Raw genomic sequence first — 18,891 nt, 5'->3', positions numbered from 1 at the left:
CGTCTGCCAGAGTATTTATTTTTCCTGGCAGGAATTGTGCTTGCAGGTGAACTTGATAAGTCAATTCTGTGTCCCACAAAGTCATGGCTTGTCTGCAGAGGGGGTAGGAATGTGTGCCTCCCTGCTTGTTTAGGTACCACATGACTGTAGTATTGTCCGTCTTTATCAGTAGTTGTCCTGGATGAAGTAGATCCTTGAAACCTGTCAGGGCATTCTGAACAGCTAGCATCTCTTTTTGATTGATATGAAGATGCATCTGGCTTGAGGGCCATGTGCCCTGAATACATTTTCCTGCCATGTGGGCCCCCCAGGCATAATCTGATGCATCCGTTGTTAGTGTCTGCCTGGCTGTGGATAAAGTGAATGGCTGTCCCTTTTTGTGGTGACAGGCCTGTGCCCACCATCGAAATTCCTGTTGCAGGCAGGGAATGAGGGTAATTAATGTTTCCAGGCTGTCTCAATGTTGAGTCCAAACACTTTTTAAATACCATTGTAGTTTCCTCATATGCAGTCTGGCATATGGAATTAGCAGAATGCAGGATGCCATGAAGCCCAAAGCCTGCAGAATTTTTCTTGCAGATAACTGGGTCTTTGTTGCCAGCATTTTGAAGTAAGAAGTCAGTTGCCTTTGTTTGTCTAGCATGAGATAAGCCATCTGGGCAGTTGTATTTAAGCTTGCACCCAGGAATATTATCTCTTGAGAGGGTACTAGTATTGATTTATTTTCGTTCACTGTGTACCCTAGGCAAAGTAGTAATCTTTTTACAAACGACAGATGCTTTAGTAGAATGTCCTTGTTCTCTGCTTGAATAAGGCAGTTGTCCAAGTAAGGATATATTTGAATTACTCTTTGTCTGCAAAATGCAATTACTGGTGCCAGGCATTTTGTGAAGACCCTGGGTACAGTAGATAAGCCAAAGGGCAGTGCAGACAATTGGTAGTGCATTGAGCCAGCTATGAATCTGAGGTAGCTTCTGCAAGATTGTCTGATTGGGACATGCAGGTATGCCTCTTTTAGGTCCAAAGTTACAAGCCAAGCCTTCTTGCCCAGCATGGGCAGTAGCTGCTGCAGAGTCAACATTTTGAATTTTGGAACATCCAGAAATGTGTTTAGAATAGACAGATCCAGTACTGGTCTCCAGGCTTTGTCCTTTCTGGGTACCAAGAAAAGTCTTGAGTAAAATCCTTGTCTCTGCTCTTGCTGTGGTACTCGCTGAATGGTCCTCATGTCCATGAGGGATGAAACTTGCTTTTGTGCATCTGCCCATTGATTGTGTGGCAGGTCTGGCATACCTTTTGCCCTTGGCAGGGTGTGAAAGTGGAACCTGTAGCCCTGAGACACTATATTCAAGACCCATTTGTCCTGGGTGATCATGTGCCAATTTTGTGAAAAAAGTGCTAGTTTTCCCCCTAAGGGGGCTGCCAAAAGATAAGTGCTTGGTTCTGGCAGAAGAAAGTCATTGGTACTGTTTCCTGTATGGCTGTGATTTGTCTTCTCCGCTTTTGGAGGTAGAAGCACCCCATTGTTTAGGCCTGTATGAGCCTTGGGGCTGGGATCTGCCTCTGGGTTGTCTGTATCTGCCTCTTTGTGGCCTGTCTGACACTGGAAAGGACCAATTCTTTGTAGGCCAGTTCCTGCTAAATCTGGGTGGCTGCACCTGTAAGAAATCCTTAACTGTCTGCATAGATTTCGCTTTGTCCTCCATTTTCTTCAACACCTCTTCTGCTTTAACACCAAACAAAGTATCATGCTGTAATGGAGCATCTAATAATTTTGCTTTAACATGATCAGGCAGATTCTGTTCCTTTAACCAAGCATGTCGCCTAATGACAGAACCCGTAACAGCGGCCCTGCAAGAGGCCTCCAGAGAATCAAAACCACATTGCAAAGTATGCTTTCCCACTTGTTCAGTTGCATGCAATAAATCCTGCATTTCCTTGTTTCCTGCACATTCAGAATTTGTTAACATTTTCTGTTTAAGCAGTGACAATAAGTATTGCTGATATTTAAGCATACGAAATTGACAATGTAAAGCCCTCACAGCCAAGGTAGCAGAAGTGTAAACCGTTTCCCCCCATCTGTCCAGTGCCCTTGAATCCCTATCAGAGGGGATAGGCTTTTTTGCAGTGGAAGCCTTGACCCCTTTGGGACCCTGAGAAATAGTTTCTGGGTCAGCAGCAGGGTTTTTATAAATAAATTTATGTGAATCTGGAACCCTGCAGTATCTGTCTGGGTTAACAGGTGCAGGGGGTAAAGAGTCAGGGGACAGGCTGGACTCTGAAAATACATAATCTACAATGTCTAAAACAGGAGGGATAGCAAGAGGCATGTGCTGAGGTAGTAAAAGAAAATCTCTAAGCCTTTTCTTAGATTCTGAGTAGTCTTGGCTCTCCCAGTGGAAGTGATCCCTCATGGTATGCAGGGTTTCCCCAAAAGAATAATCCTCAGGAGGGGAGGCTGAAGGGATAGATTCTTCAGCATCGGAAACCTCATAGGGAGGGAGAGAGTATTCTTGGTCAGAAGAGGAGTCAGAGGAAATGGAAACCTGATCTGAAGATTCATATTCTGTCTCTTGCCCAGGCCTCTTCTCAGGAGGGGGATGGGAACCCCTGATCAAAGTAATTAGGTCTTTGGCCATTTTGAGCATCTGCTTCTTAGGCATGGAGGCCTGTCCATGGGCTTGCTGCACTTGTTTCTTTGTCTTTAGTGGTGCTTTAGTCTTTGTCTTTGAAGCTGTAGTCGGTTTTATATATAACTGTGTAGGCCTGAAACCCTCAGAAGCCGATGCCTGCTCAGTGGCTCCGGACCCATCTGAGGGAATATTTTCCAAGTGTCCAATACCTTGAGTTTCCAGAGGCCTAGTCTGCTCCACGTGGGAGTCAGAAGTGGCCTGCGGCTCTGAGGTAGAGGGCGTTAGGGGTTGCAAAATCACCTCACTGAGAACCAGTGAACCGGCAACTGGCTTAGAAGAAGCCTCGTTGTCAGTTTTGGACCTCAGATGCCTGTTCTTTCCTTTTCCTTGCGTTTCTTGTGAATTGCGGTAGTCGGATGGCTATCCGATGACATAGTGTAATTAAATCTTCGGCCAAAGTAATGAAATGCAAAATCGTACCGACGCTTAATAGTGCGTTGGTTAAATCTAGCACAAAATCTGCAGTTAGCTACGTTGTGATCAGGGCCTAGCAAGGAATACAATAAGAATGGAAGTCCTTATGAGGTATTTGCTTCCCACAAGAAATACAATTATTAACTTTTTCTGACATCGGTCTGGAGCAAGAAAAAAGTTTCCCCAACGGGGTACTTAGCTTTAAATGAAGACTTCAGATCTGAAATTCGAACATGAAAATCTCAGGAGTCGGCTGACCAGCACTTGTGAACGGCTTCTGCTTTGGGCACCATGCGGCAAGAAAGACTGAAGAAAATGGCGTCGGCTGCATCTTTTATTCCCCTGGTGCACTGATAGCAACCGATGCCGGACCAAGACTTTTGAATTCAGGCCGACTGCGGGTAGCCTGCCAGCAGGATAACCCAAGAGTAATGACTGCAACAGTGAAACACGATGAACATGTGTGTGGGGTCAAGAGTTTGGAGATTGCCTGTATCTTTGTTAAGCAGGTCCATGATGATGCACTCCATAGTTTTACATACCAGACTCATTAGGCTAATGGGGTGATAGTTCCCAGGGTCTGTAATTGCTCCCCCTTTATGGAGAGGGATGACTGTAGCAGTGTGCCATTCTTTAGGGACAATGCCTGAGGTAAGGCTGTGATTGAACAGGGCAGACAGGTGTGGTGCCAGTTTGTTTTGTAGTTCATGTAGGATGTAGCCATGGATATTATTAGGTCCCATGAACCCTGCATTCTTGGCTTTGGACAATGCAGCTTTTACCTGTGCCACAGAAATGGTGGGTACCAGGCTTTCTTCTGGTATTATGATAGGGCCTTTGGGGGGAGGGGTAAAGTTGGCACTGAATCTGTCAGCCAGTATGTTGGCTATATCTGTTGGCTTAGTATAGGAGGTACTATTGTGCAATAACTCAGAGCAAATCTGGGCATTGTCTTGGAGGTTCCAGACATAGCTATAGAAGGCCTTGTGGTTGTTTTTGGTGTCACCCACAATTCTGCCTTCATAGCTGTCTTTAGAGGATTTGATAAGTGATCTCAAATTTTTGTTGAGTCTGATAAGGGAGTTTTTCCAGTCTTGTGACTTCATTTTTTTCTGCAACAGTTTCTTCCTTCTGTTGTAGAGTTTATTGATGGTTTATTAGGGACCACCAGACTGGCTTCCTTTTTTTGGAGGAGAGTGTCTTGGTTCTATTTGGTATGCAGCCAAGGATCCTTACTGTATACGGAGTGACAACTATAGATAACAGAAATCCCAACGTCAAGACAAATCTTTATTCAGCAAGCAAAGCTTTCAGGTCCACACCCTTTCTCAATACTAAAACACATTAAATTCAACTCAGTAAGCTTTTAAAATAGGAGCAAAACTATCGCATGACTACAGCCAGCCAATCATGTGGTAGTGTATAAAACACCTAGTATAAGATATGAAATAAATAATGTCTAATAAATGTTATATAAATATACATTATACAATATAAGGAATACAATACACATATAATACTCTGTATAGAACAATATAAACTTTCTTAAAAAATCCTAAAAATCTAAAACATTTAATATTTAGTGTATTGCAGCTTTACCAAAATGAGTTTTACGGTTACAGCAGTGTTAAGACAAGAGGGAACATCTGCAGCCAATCGCAATATCCACTCATATTCCTTGGTCTCAAAATTACGAACTTGGTATGACACCCTACAAGGAGAAGAAAAGATCTATGGGCTACATCTATTACTCTAAATTTAAACTTATGGCTATTGTCAGTGCTTCTAATGTGTTTACTTAATGCATTGTTATCAAAGTTTCTCCGTATATCCGATTTATGTCCTATGATTCATTCCTTTAACTTTCTAGTGGTTTTACCCACATAGAAGGAAGGACACTGGACACAAGTTGCAAAGTAAACCACATTGACACTAGTACAAGTTGCTGTTATTTTAAAATTATAAGTCACATTTGTGGTCGGATGTCTAAAGATTTCACAGCCTTTACCTAAAATATCAGTACAGCATGAGCAAACCCTACAATTAAAGGTCCCAATCCTCATTTCTAACAGGGGTGTATGTTTAGAGTTGAAGTCTTTATAGCATAATTTGCTTTTCAGATTTCTTAAATTTTTGTATGAAAAATATGGCTTTACACCCAGAATTTCCTTAATCTCAGGGGAAGCCATTAATATCAGCCAGGTTTATCCCTATAATTTGTTTCACAAGGGGGGGTTCTGGCATTATATGTCATAATGTATCTAATTTTTTCAATGCTTGAGGTAACATTCATTTTTGGACTATCATAATCATCTTTGGCACTAAAAATGGTTTTAAGTGTCAATGTTCTCTCCCTTATAACTCTCTCACTCATCTCTAACACCTGTTGCTGATCATAACCACTTAATAAAAATTCCTTCTTCAGGTCTTCTAACTGTGTTAAAAAGACAGAATCATCTGTATTTAATCTACTAACCCTATTGAATTGTGCTGTCATTATTCCTTTAAAGACATGCGGAGCATGCATGCTACATCTATTAATGTACCTCCCTGCATGTACCTGTTTCTTGTGAATACTGGTCTCTAAGCCACCATGTTTCAACACTAACTGTAAGTCCAGAAACACAATGTCATTTGCAGAATATTCCATTTTAAATTTAAGGAAAGTAGTGGTACTGTTCAAATATTCAGTGTATTCATGTAATTCATCAATTGCTCCTTTCCAAATAATAAAACAATCATCAAGAAAATGTTGATACAAACAGACCTTCTGACTCAAATCATTCAAAGTGCTGCACACATAAGTAGTCTCCCACTGGTGGAGAAATAGATTGGCATACGTATTGGCCACAGATGTCCCCATTGCTACACCAGTCAACTGTAAATAAAACTCACTGTCAAATAAAAAATATTTTTAGATAGAACTATGTCCCATAACGCACAAATATTTTCTCTCTCCCTTGCTGGTATCACATCCTTGCTGACTAGGAATTCCCTTATAGCTTATATTCCATCCTCATTAGGAAACACTGTAAACTGTGACATTATGTCCAACGTCACCAATAAGTATTCCCCCTGATGTATTTCTTCTCCTTGTAGGGTGTCATACCAAGTTCGTAATTTCAAAATGAAATCTATAGTGTCTTTCAAAATATTTCTACAAGGTAAAAATTGACTCAGTTTCCTCTGCAGGTATATAGAAATGGGCTCATCTACCCAACCTTTACCAGACACTATAGGCCTCATGAGGGGGGGGGGGTGAAGGAGTGATTTATGTATTTTAGGTAGTCCATATAGTTGTGGTGTTATGGGACAAGGTACAGTAAAATACATTTAAATAAATCCAAGTCTATATCCCCAGTTAATTGTAAATCATAGATTAGCATATTTACTTCACTTATACATTTCTTAACTTCCATAGGAGAAATAAGCTTAAAGGTATTTCCTTCCCTCAGCAACACTGTCATAGACTCCATATAACTATCAAGGTCCATAATCACCACAGAACCCCCCTTATCCGCTTGTTTGATAACTAAAATTTTATCATTCTGCAAAGCTTTCAGTGATAATGATTCTTCATAAGTTAGATTATACGTCCTATGTTTAACTTTCACTGAATATAGCACTAGAAAGTTAAAGGAATGAATCATAGAACATAAATCGGATATACGGAGAAACATTGATAAGAATGCATTAAGTAAACACATTAGAAACACTGACAATAGCCATAAGTTTAAATTTAGAGTAATAGATGTAGCCCATAGATCTTTACAGGGGGAGGGGGTGATGTAAATAACTTGCTTGAGACCAAGGAATATGAGTGGATATTGCGATTTGCTGCAGATGTTCCCCCTGGTCTTAACACTGCTGTAACTCTAAAACCCATGTTGGTAAAGCTGCAATACACTAAATATTAAATGTTATAGATTTTTAGGATTTTTTAAGAAAGTTTATACTGTTCTATACAGAGTATTATATATGTATTGTATTCCTTATATTGTATAATGTATATTTATATAACATTTATTAGGCATTGTTTATTTTATATCTTATACTATGTGTTTTATACACTACCACATGATTGGCTGGCTGTAGTCATGTGATAATTTTGCTCTTATTTTAAAAGATTACTTAGTTGAATATAATGTGTTTTAGTATTGAGAAAGGGTGTGGACCCGAAAGCTTTACTTGCTGAATAAAGATTTGTCTTGACATTGGGATTTCTGTTTTCTATTTGGTATGGCAAGATCCATGCATTTGTGAACGTACTTGGTGTATGATTCAGCAGTCATTCAGCTATTTTCCGTTGGCATGGGTGCTGGGAAGTTAGCCACCTCTGTTTTTTTAGGAGCCCAAAGTCAGCTTTGGAGAAGTTTTTCAGGGTGGTCACCTTAGCAAGGGGTGTAGGTGAGATGAAGAATTCCATGGTGATAAGTTTGCAGTCAGATTTAACCAGGGAGGTGTTGACTACAGGTGTGGAGCAATGGTCTCCTATGTTGGTGATCACCAGGTTGAGGATGTTGCTTCCTCTAGTGGGGGTCAGAATGAGCTGGTCCAGGGCACTGGAACTGATAAATTCCCGGAAGCGTTGGGCCTGTACATTGGTACTAGAATAGTTTTCCCAGTTGATGGAAGGGTAGTTGAAGTCACCCAGTATGAGAGTATTGGGCTGGACCATGACAGATTCCAGAGTGCTTAGGAAGTAGGAGTGAGAGTCAAGGGACATGGTTGGGGTTCTGTAACAGGCTATGACTTGTACTGCCATCTTACCCAGTGTTAGTTGTACCTGAAGTATCTTGGAGGAATTATTGTGGGCTACCAGTCTAGAGGTGCGTGTATCCTTTATAAATATGGAGACACGACCGCCTTTGGACCCTCCCGTCATATTCTGGGGCTGAAAGGTATGGAATGAGTTGTAGCCTGGGAATGCAGGGGTGCTTGCTGCCTCTTTATACCAGATCTCCATTACAGCACAGATGTCGACATTCTCCATTTTGAGGAGAGCTTCGAACGAGTGCATCTTGAGATTTAGACTTTTAGCATTGAGCAGCATGACCCTCAGATTGCATTTGTTTGTAGCTGTTATGGTTGAATTTTGGTCTTTGGAACACTGCCTAAAAAAGGCACTATAGGGGTGGCAAGAGCCTTAGCCAGTAGCTGGAATCCCAGGAGTGACAGATGCAGGCTGTCTCTGGGAAAGCATCGAGGTCTGTCGACCATGTCGTCCCAGGCAGACAGATACTGGATCCCCTTACAATGACACCAGAAACTTAGCCAGTTGTTGAAGTCTATCACTTTCTGATCATACTGTGGTATAACTCTGGATGATGGTAGAATACTGCTCAGGGCTAGGGTCATACCTGCCTGGGCCACATAATCTGAGAGTTCCATCACATCTCTTTTCATGTAGTCCAGGGAGGTATGTCTCAGGTCATTCACATCCACATGGACAATGACAGAGTCATATTTGTACTTGTTGTGGAGTGAGCTGAGTACATGTGCTATGTGGCGGATCCTGGAACCTGATAGACAACTGACTATCACCTTCTGCTCATTCAACCTAGTGAGTGGGAGATGAATGTACCTCACAATTGAGTATCCTATGATTAGTACATTGGGCAAAGTGTTCTGCCTTAAGGGCTTAAATTGAGGGGCACAATGTGGTGGTGAGCTATGTGTTCTGAGGTTGGTGTTGTGATGTGGTGGTTGAATGCATTTCTGTCTTGGGGGTCTCTGTTGTTTGGGTAAATTTTTATTGAGAGCCTCCACAAAGGTGGGTGTATGGTTTGTGTTTCTATGTGTGAGTTGCTATGATTGAAGTTTTGGAAGGCTGTGTGTTCCATGTAGTGAGTTGCAAGCTTTGACTTTATCGTCTTGACCAGCAAGTCTGGTCTTGGCTGGAGAGTGCACTGCTTCCAGTTTAGTGATATAAGTGCATCTCTCAAATGTATGAGTGTTGGGAGGTAAGAGGAGAGGGTTGTTTGTGTACATGAGACAGTTGCCACACTGTCTCAGAATGCTCAAGTGCACCAGGCTAGCAGGAGAAAGCACAGGAAATTGCCCTACAATCATACCAGGAGGGGTGGTCATAACTAATAAGTACTGGTGCTGTTACTGCGTAGGAACAGTTAGTGCTGATAGCACCTAAGTGTGCTACAATAAATGCTACTAAAGCCTCTTAATGTGCTAGTCGATTAAGCTAATTGAAATACAACAAGTAAAAGAACAAGCACTTTCTAAGGGAAAAATTGAAGAGCACACTTTCTGGCACCGGTAAAAGTTTACCTCAGCTGAGCACCACTGTGCTGTGTGCAAACCCGTGCTTTTAAACCAGAAAGTTGAAAGGGATGGAAAAACTGCCCAAACGGCCAATAAACTACAATTTCTAGGCTAGAAACCACTCCTTTTGTGATAGATAGGCTACCTAGTGTTCACCACTCCCACTGATAAGCTAGAAGGCTTTCCTCCAACACAGAAACATCTGGGGGATTCAGAAATTTATAAAACAGTCCTGGATACAGCAAATCTGTATCTGGACTAGACTAGTTACAGGAAAGGCAGGAAACAAGCTTAGAACATTGTTTTGCTTTAGCTCTCTTTTTACGTTTTAGCTTTCATAATTTCAGAATTATCATTCTGTTATTTCAGCTGCACAATATATCTATTGTGTGTTTTTCAAACTTAACAATCTGACAACCTAACAATGTTTATTAGACTTGGATAACCGCAAGCCTGCACATATATTTTTTTTCATGGGGTCAACTGTTCTATTACCTTAGTGCCTGAAAACTGAACATAAGAGCTTCTTATAACTAAATGTCCAAATATGTTGTTCAAAAAATCTTACTACAAGAAGTCAGACTGTTTCAGAATTGCAACATTCAAAAGTAGCTATCAAAATGTACATAGATTACTAGGCTAAGGTTAACAGCCCTTACAAGCCTGATTTTACTCAATATATGGCCTCTAGGGACAAGAGGATGGCATGGGCTTGTGCTTATTCCTTGAGTATCTTACAGACTTCTCCTGTCCATAAGGAACATAGGTACTACCCCAGGTGCAAATTTGCAATTCCCTATCCATTGATACAAATTGGATTTGAAGAGGGATAGGGAAGGTCTCTGCTTAACCTGAATAAGAAGCCTTTTCCAAAGAAAGGGCAATCTCTGAGATACATATCTGTCCCTCCAGCATGTTTTGTTTGAGTTGCTGACTAAGTTTAGATCCCTAGATCGCTTAACCCTCATGCTGTTTGACTTGCAGATCTGTAGCAGCTCCATCAGGGCTGGATTTGTGAGTGCCTTGTAGGTCCAGCATAGGTCATCCCTTAATAGTCAGTAGGAAACAGAGTAAAGAGATAGGGCTTCTAGTGTATCTGCATGGGACATGTTGTTTACACCCTGTATTTTCTTTGTGAGAAGCCTCTGAGGTCATTCCAGCTGCTGTAAGTGCCTAGTCAAGTACATGCCAAATGATACATTGTACTCGATTATTGGTCTAATGAGGGCTGAGTACAGCAGGATTATAATTTCCTAGGATCCTAGATCCAATAGCTTTACTTATAAGTTGTGCACATAGGAGGACTACCTCACCACTGCTGACACATGTCATTCAAAGTTCACGTTACAATCTATCTGTGTACCTAGATCTCTCACCTGAGTCTACTCTTAGGACTGTGCTACTGATGATGTAACTTGCAAGGGAATTTGACTTTCCAAAGGGTGTGATAATGCATTTTTACATATTTAGTTTTAGCCCATTGTTCTGGCACCAATCATTTGTTTGATCTAGATCCTCCTGAAGTATATCTACATCGATGGGTGATTCAGTGATTGCCCCTAGCTTGTAGTCATTGGCAAACTTTGTATCAAACAGCATTACATTCACTTAATGTTAAATTATGGGCATTGACGTCTCCTCAGAATGAGGAATATAAAACATGCCCAAAACATACTTGTATCAAGCTGACATTAAATCCCAAGTAAAAAAATATACACATATTGCTCTACTGAAATGCTATCAAAAGTTACTAAAAAGAAGCAAGATCCAAAATTCCTCCTACTGACAATGGCAAAATGGTTTAGCCAACTTCATTGTTGAGTTGAGTGTAAAGTCTTAAGGAAGAAATGGAATTCTCAGTTGTGATTCTGTATCTGAGAGTCCAAGTATAACACCCATGTATTTTACTTAGAAATGTCAAAGGACAGTGGAGATATTTTTTCTATATGCTTTTGCCCCCCATGCATGTCGTCTATTAAGTCTGTCTAACTGGACTAAGCACAATAATTCTCTCATAGTGGGCATTCTCAAAATGGAGACAAAAGCCATCCAGAGTGGCCATTTTTCATGCAGCCATGAGAATACTTTGTGACTTCTCAGGGATTGAAAATCTTTTCTGTGTGCTTTTTGGCACTGTGCCAGCTGACTATTGATTCTGCACCAACTGGACTACAATGCATTCATTTCCCCTCACTAGTTATTTCCAGCATGGGGCAACAACTATCCAGAGTGCCATCATTCATGCAACTATGATGGTGGTTTGTGCTCTTGGTAGCATCTTGACAGTGAGGACATAAAGTTATAGGTTGCAACCCCTGCCTTGGGTATGAAGTGTGTGATCTACATCACCAAGAAAACCACCATGTCCTACCATGAGCTCATATTCCTATATACCCACAAAGATGGTTGCATCTTATATGACTTTCTGGATGAACACCCACCTCAAGACATCCCTTGTGTCACCACCACTCCCCTGAGAGGCTGTGTCATTGGACTGTCCTGGTCTGCCCCCTCCTCTCCTCCAAAGGATGGGTATGCCCACCCTGTCCATTACAGCTCCAATTGATGCCTGAGCCTCTAACTGAGCCCTGGTCACCTGCATCATAATCAGTGCTTTACCCTTACCAAGGAAGCTGTATGCCCACCCTGTCCATTGACAAGTCCAGTAAATGCCTGAGCCTCTAAATGAGCCTGGGTCACCTGCATCATAGTCAGTGCTTTATCCTTACCATGGAAGCTGTATGCCCAACCTGTCCATGACAACTCCAACAGATGCCTGAACCTCTAACTGAGCCCGGGTCACCTAGATCATAGTCAGTGCTTTACCCTTACCAAGGAAGCTGACTAAAAGATGACTGAGGCATCATCTCTTACACACATGTACTGAATGCAAGCTTTTCTGGGCACTTTGCAGTGACAGTCATTCAAGCTATATTCTATCCAGTGTTTAGGGATGGACATGCAACTTCTGTTGAGAGTGGGAAATGTAATGTATGTTGAAAAAGAAAGTCAAATGTCTCTGCTTTCTATATCAAAACAGTGGTAATGCTTGTGAATTTAGCACATGCTCTGTTATAAACAACAGCAGCTGTGCCTGCTGTCTTTGAATATAAATATAGACAGCACTGAAAGCAAAAAAATGTCTCTGGTTATGCTTATATTTTTGTTGGAGGCATATGTTTTACTATAATTTAGAAATTCAATTTAAAAAGCCCTGGAATATTTACCATGATTTATTTTATTAAGACAGATTTTTTTTTCAGAATGCCAGAAGGGTATATTGCTTTGTTTAAGTTTGTTATTTTAGGGTTTTTCTTTTTTGATATAGCTGAAATATTATGCTCTCCAGAAACATATAGTACCCCAGGTGGAGGATGGGGTGTGTCACATATGGCAATATGAGAAGTTACAGTAATTGCAATATCCCACTTTATGGGATCCCAGCATAGTGGTAACTGTTTATCATGTGACACTGCCAGTCCTGCAGTCTCTAGTAAACTGTAATGGTGACAAGACCTCTTGTATGAATGCCTCTTCTGTTTGGTTGCTCTGTACATCTGTAACAATGTTTTTTGACTTAATGATACATCATAGTTTCAGAAAACATTGAATGCTACAACAGGGGTGGTGATGGGAGCCACTCATGGAAGGACTACATTCTTTAAGGTGATGAACAACTGGTGTAAAATTTCAAAAAGTCCTGGCTACACTTCTCACAAATGGTGTGTAAGGAGACTAAAATCAAATGCTGATGGAAAACCAAGAATGTAATATGTAAATATTTTTCTTGTACTTGGCACTTCTGGGACTGGATTAAAATGCAAACAAGTAAGTTGTAATGGGAAGAGTTTTCTTTTTCAGATACATCTGAATGGTTAACTTGAAGTTGTTGCTTTTTCAGTCTCATACCTATAGCTCTATACCATCCTATGTCTGAAATGTGATGCTGCTCATGTGTGACTTATTACACACACCCAAATACCCAGATTTAAGACATCTTTAGTTCTGTATCTAGAATTGGTGGCTTAATCCAGTAACTATTTACTCATGTAATACATAGTTGAAATACATTCATCTTTCCTTGCCGCTGTGAAATAAAGCATAAGAAAAATAAAAGAAAATATGTTTCTTCACAAGTCAAACAGAAACAGGAATTTCCTACCACTGGGGCAGTTACATATCACTGGCTGTGATAGACATTTGAAAAAATGTACAAGTGTCCTGGTGAAACCTATACATTTTTATGCAGATGAACAGAACAACCATCAAGTATAAAACAGAGGGAATGATTTTTAAGAGTTGCTTTCATTGTATATTATATTCATGGTTTTGCAATTAAAGGGAAGCTAAAAGTACTTTTTAGAATACAATTTGTCTTTTGGATGTAGCATTTCTTTAAATGTATAAACACTACAAAAGAACGTTACAATTTAGTCATGATTTGAATCCGGTAATGATCCTAATCTTGAAATCCATAAGAAACCATGAGAGATGGTCTTGTGTTCTGCTGCTGTTTTGTGGAGTCCGACAGTCATTAGCCTGTGTAGGACACTTGCTCTTCCCTCAGCGTTGGGAAAACATGCACTTGTTTAGCTATGGAAAACATTGCTGCTCATATGAATGGTACTGTGTGTATGGATACATCTTCTTTTCTTCCTAGCAAATCTGATTTACTCATTGTTTGCATGTACCTTAGGAGGCCAGAAGTTATCTCACAGAAGATAACATGACTGGACCAACTAAATCCCCTGCATCTGGTACCTCTTATTCTTGAGTAACATAAATATGAAGGTAGCTTTTTCAGTGACTTCCACTGATACAGTGGAATGTGCAGCCATTTTACGTAATCTCTCCTGTATTTGTTTCTGCTTATAATATTCCGTTCTGATGTATTAACTGGTTGCTCATATGACTACTGATTTCTCGTTATAAACTGTTTGCTGCCACAAACTACTGTGTAAAAGTTATACTACTTTGTAGTACATTATTGTATTTGCATTGGTGTTTATACTGATTGACATAGTTTGGAGATACATCAGTGCATCTGACTGAATGAATGCACAACTAACTAACTAACTAACTAACTAACTAACTAACTAACTAACTAACTAACTAACTAACTAACTAACTAAATTATGCATCAGTGTAAATACAGGGAAAGCTGACCATGCCACTGTAATAGTGTTTATCAGTTAGTCTGCATATGTGGATAAGAAATAATATTGATAACAGCAGTAGTAATAGTACTAACTACTACAACTACTACTAGTAATAATAAAGGACAACACAACGAGTCTTCATTGGTGAACTAATCCTGGTCTCCTTTGTAAAAAAGGCACCAGGCTTAGTGGGGTTATTGTATTGTCAAAAATAATAAGTAATGCACCTGGCTAAGTGCATTGGAGTTGACTGAACAGAAGAGGATAATTCTATGTCAGAGTGAGAAAGTCAACATAGTAAAGGGATGGAATACTATCATCACTTAACCTACTTTCTATTCAAATACCTGTTTCACACTGGAGGCCGGTGAATGCAACAGGACAGAGGCAGGTGTAAGCTCCAGGAGAATCCTCACATGTTCCACCATTCTTACATGGATCAGACAAACACTCATTCAGTTCTGCAAATGACAAAAGCAGAAAGACTGAATTAATTTTAAGTAGCTTTCAGTTTATCATCCTATTCCTTACATTTTTCCCACACTGAGCTTTAATCTTTCTTTGTTACTCAGCTTCATGTGGATAACTTCAGTATTGCCAACAGCTGCCTTATTACAAAATGCCAGCTTACCTACTGACAGGTGAGTCCCCTTTCCAAATTTGGTTTGACAGTGAAAGTGATTAGACAGCCAGACAGCTACTGTATGTATATGAGGGATGGATGTACAAATAACTATTTTATATATCCAAGCAACATGTATAACATTTCACTGTGCATATGTTAAATAAAGTAACTAAAATGAATATCTCTCTCTCTCTCTCTCTCTCTATATATTTTAATTTTTTTTTATATAACGCTAGACAGAGCTGCCTTATTTGCAGGCTCTCTTATACCTTTTTTCCTTTGTGTGTTACTTCCACAGGTGTAACTTTTTTAATGCTGCAAATGTTACATTTAGGATGAACCTTTTAACAAACAAGTATGTGCTGTGTGGATATTGATAATACAAACTTTTACTACTGGAGATGAGACATTCAGCATGTTTGTGTTAAACAAAATGCAATCCTTAGAAACTGAAGTGGTGCATGAAAGCTTAGATAGTATCGGTTTGGTTATATGAAAGGATAAATTATTGTGTATGCTACTCCCCATAATGGATAAGATAGCATACAAACACTTGCATGGAACATTCAACACCAGTTTACAGTTATTCATGTATACTGGCCCGAGTTGTATTATGCTTATGTTTTGTTGCTCACACCTCTAAATCACACGTTATTTAAATACCTATCTTATAAGCTATAACTACTCTGGCATTAGTGGAATGCAACTTAGAAATAAACATTCCTGGCCGAAAATTACAAATAGCTCTACTTGAGAGTAGTCTGTCTTGCTGCTATCCCTACCTGCACAATGAACTAACAGGCTGTGTCTGGCATTTCATTGTTCTTACTTTTCCTCGTACTCGAGTTCAAATGTGTTTGAAAGAACTGTGTATCTACCTCCTGCTCTAATCTTTTTTAGATTGTATTTGATACAAGGTCTGATCAGGTCTTGCTCACTCTGTTCACCCTTTCTCTGCTCAGGCTCACTCTGCTCCCCTACCCTACCACCAATTCCCACCCATACCCACTATACCTACATTTATTTTAGACTTGCCACTTCCTCAATTTAAATATACCAAATCAAACAGCACTGTCTCTCAATATCACTACTTACAACACAACCCTATCTGTTACTAATTAAGTTCAGTTTATTTCCCTTGTCCATTCAAATTCACATCTCTCACCTATTATATACCCTAACCAACTACAAACTCATTCCACTCACCTATTATACATGCTAACTATAACTCTCCATATTATTTCTTTTTAAAGCCTATTTCTGTTCTATAATATAGACACAGTTCTATAATAAGATGTTCCTTTTATATACTGCATCAGTCTTACTTCTCTCACTAGCTGATTGGCTACCCTCTTACCATCCCCAACTATACATTAGATTCCCCTCTCATACTATTCCTTTCCCTCATCCATGTCAAATAAAGCCCACAAACTTTGAGATATCATCTGACTATACAATTCTGCAGACAGTGATCGAGCCACCTATACCATTCTTCCTCTACACACCGCACCTCTCATCTCCCTTAAATATAATAAGCTCATAACTAAACTCCTCAATGCACTCACAATTGTAGCTTCCCGACTTCAAATTTGCAGTGACATCCACTCAAATCCTGGCCCCAAAACTAAGCTGTATCACTCCTGTATCACATCCATTTTATACCCCCAAACCATATTCATTTTACATCTTCTACTCCTAAATATGAATCTCAGAGGTGGTTAACAAAATACAGGAACTCCATGCCACCCTCTCATTTTACTCACTAGACACTGCTCTATTAACAGAAACTTGGCTGAAGCCTGACATTAAGGACAATTAAATCATTCCCATTTATAACATTCATAGTTTAGACAGAAAGAATAAAAGAGGAGGTGGAATAGCCATGTTATATAAAAATAACCTCATATTAGAACCCCTAGATCTAAACATCCCAGATTTCAGTAATAATGACATACTAATTACTAAACTTTTTACTTTTTACTAAACTCAAATTTAATTCCTACAAACAATTAATCATTCCAGGCACCTATATTCCACCAGGAAATAACTTTGCTACTACTGAGCATATCCTTCTCTGGGCATTAATATTCCTGCCTTATGAAACTATTATCATGGATGACTTTAATACTGATTGGCTCACCTGTAACACAGAAAACCCTACCAACCACATTAACCTACATGGTTTCACCCAGATTATCCATGCATCAACCTGACTAGATAATAAAACAAATAGACAATCCACCCCTGACTGGATTGTAGCTAACAAACTCTCCCATTCTCCCCTTTATGGCTGTCCTCCTGATAGCCTCAGTGACCACCTTCCAACCTACCTACTCAGACAATGCACTAACTATCTTAAACAAACTGCTTGTTGCCAGATTTGAAACAAAAGAACATCAAATCAGAATACCAGACACCATTAAAAAATTTCTTAAAAAACATAAGCCAACTACCTTAGCAGCGAATAACTTAACAGCCGAGTATCTTAAACTTTTATCAGAAGCCATCTCCTAACCCATCTCCATTTCCATCAACTGGTCCATCTCTGAAAACCAAGTTGCTGCTATCTGGAAAATGTCATACATAATCCCCTTACACAAGGGAGGTAACTCACCTGAACTATCCAATTATAGGCCTATAGCTATTTTATCCCCACTATCCAAAATACTAGAAACATGTATACACTCACACCTTTTGGACTATCTCTTAGCTAACAACCTACTAGCTGACTCACAGCATGGATTTTGCCCCAACCACAGCACCACACTTGCCTTATGAGCTTTAACACCATCAATCAACACAGGAACAAAAGCAAACTAGTTCTATTTAGCTTCTTATGCCTGTCTAAGGCATTTGATATTGTCTCACACCAAAAACTACTATCTGTACTCTCTGATCTAAAACTTGGCCACTCAGCGCTTTCTTGGTTCTAATATTACCTAACTGGTCACCAGCAAGCTGTAAAATGGCAACATGACTTTCCTCCTCTACTCTGTGTTACCATGGGTGTATATCAAGGCTCTAAACTAGGCCTCTTTCTCTTCATGATCTTTACTAAAAATCTGCAGAATGCTACTAACCTTGCCTTCCTTGTACAATATGCAGATGATTCTACCCTTATATGTGCTGCTACTTCATTTCAACAACTTTAAGCTATAACTGAAGTCTGAAGTAGAATCATGGCTTTCTAAATCTCAGCTCATCCTCATCTCAAACAAAACCAAACTTATGCTATTCCATCCCACAACAATAACAGCCCCCCCCCCGCCTTCTATATCACTTCTATAGGAAATACCATGATTTCTGTCGTATCTCAAACAAAACTCCAGGGAGTGCTATTTGATAACAGGTGCAACTTTTTTTAATGCTGCAGATGTTGCATTTAGGATGAACCTTTGAACAAACAAGTATGTGCTGTGTAGATATTGATAATACAACCTTTTAATACTGGAGATGAGACATTTGGTATCTTTGTGTTAAACAAAGTGCAACCGTTAGAAATTGACGTGCATGAAAGGTTAGATAATATAGCAATAACCCACGGCTAGGTGTGGGTAATGCTGGATTTACCTACGGTCGGTGTGGTTTGGTCACGAGGGTGAAGCCTGAGTGACCAAACAAAGCCAACCGTGGGTAAATCCTGCATTACCCCCACCCAACCGTGGGTTATTGCTATTATACAATTATGTTAGTTTTATGTTGTTGTTATTTAGGTTTTTGT

The 18,891-nt window shown here is 39.8% G+C and overlaps 1 protein-coding gene across 1 annotated transcript in view; it reads right to left on the bottom strand.

The window, feature by feature from the left end:
• SNED1 (sushi, nidogen and EGF like domains 1) overlaps positions 1-18,891 on the bottom strand; it is a 1,598,911-nt gene that overhangs the window by 543,067 nt on the left and 1,036,953 nt on the right. The window contains exon 19 of the mRNA XM_044070335.1: positions 14,893-15,006. Coding sequence (XP_043926270.1) covers positions 14,893-15,006 — 114 coding nt within the window. The remainder of the gene's footprint in view (positions 1-14,892; positions 15,007-18,891) is intronic.

This window comes from Protopterus annectens, chromosome 4.part1, assembly GCF_019279795.1.
Source record: "Protopterus annectens isolate FY-2018-M chromosome 4.part1, PAN1.0, whole genome shotgun sequence".
Taxonomy (NCBI): Eukaryota; Metazoa; Chordata; order Ceratodontiformes; family Protopteridae; genus Protopterus; species Protopterus annectens.
The sequence above is the reverse complement of the archived record's forward strand: the minus strand, read 5'-3'. Positions and strand labels throughout refer to the sequence as shown.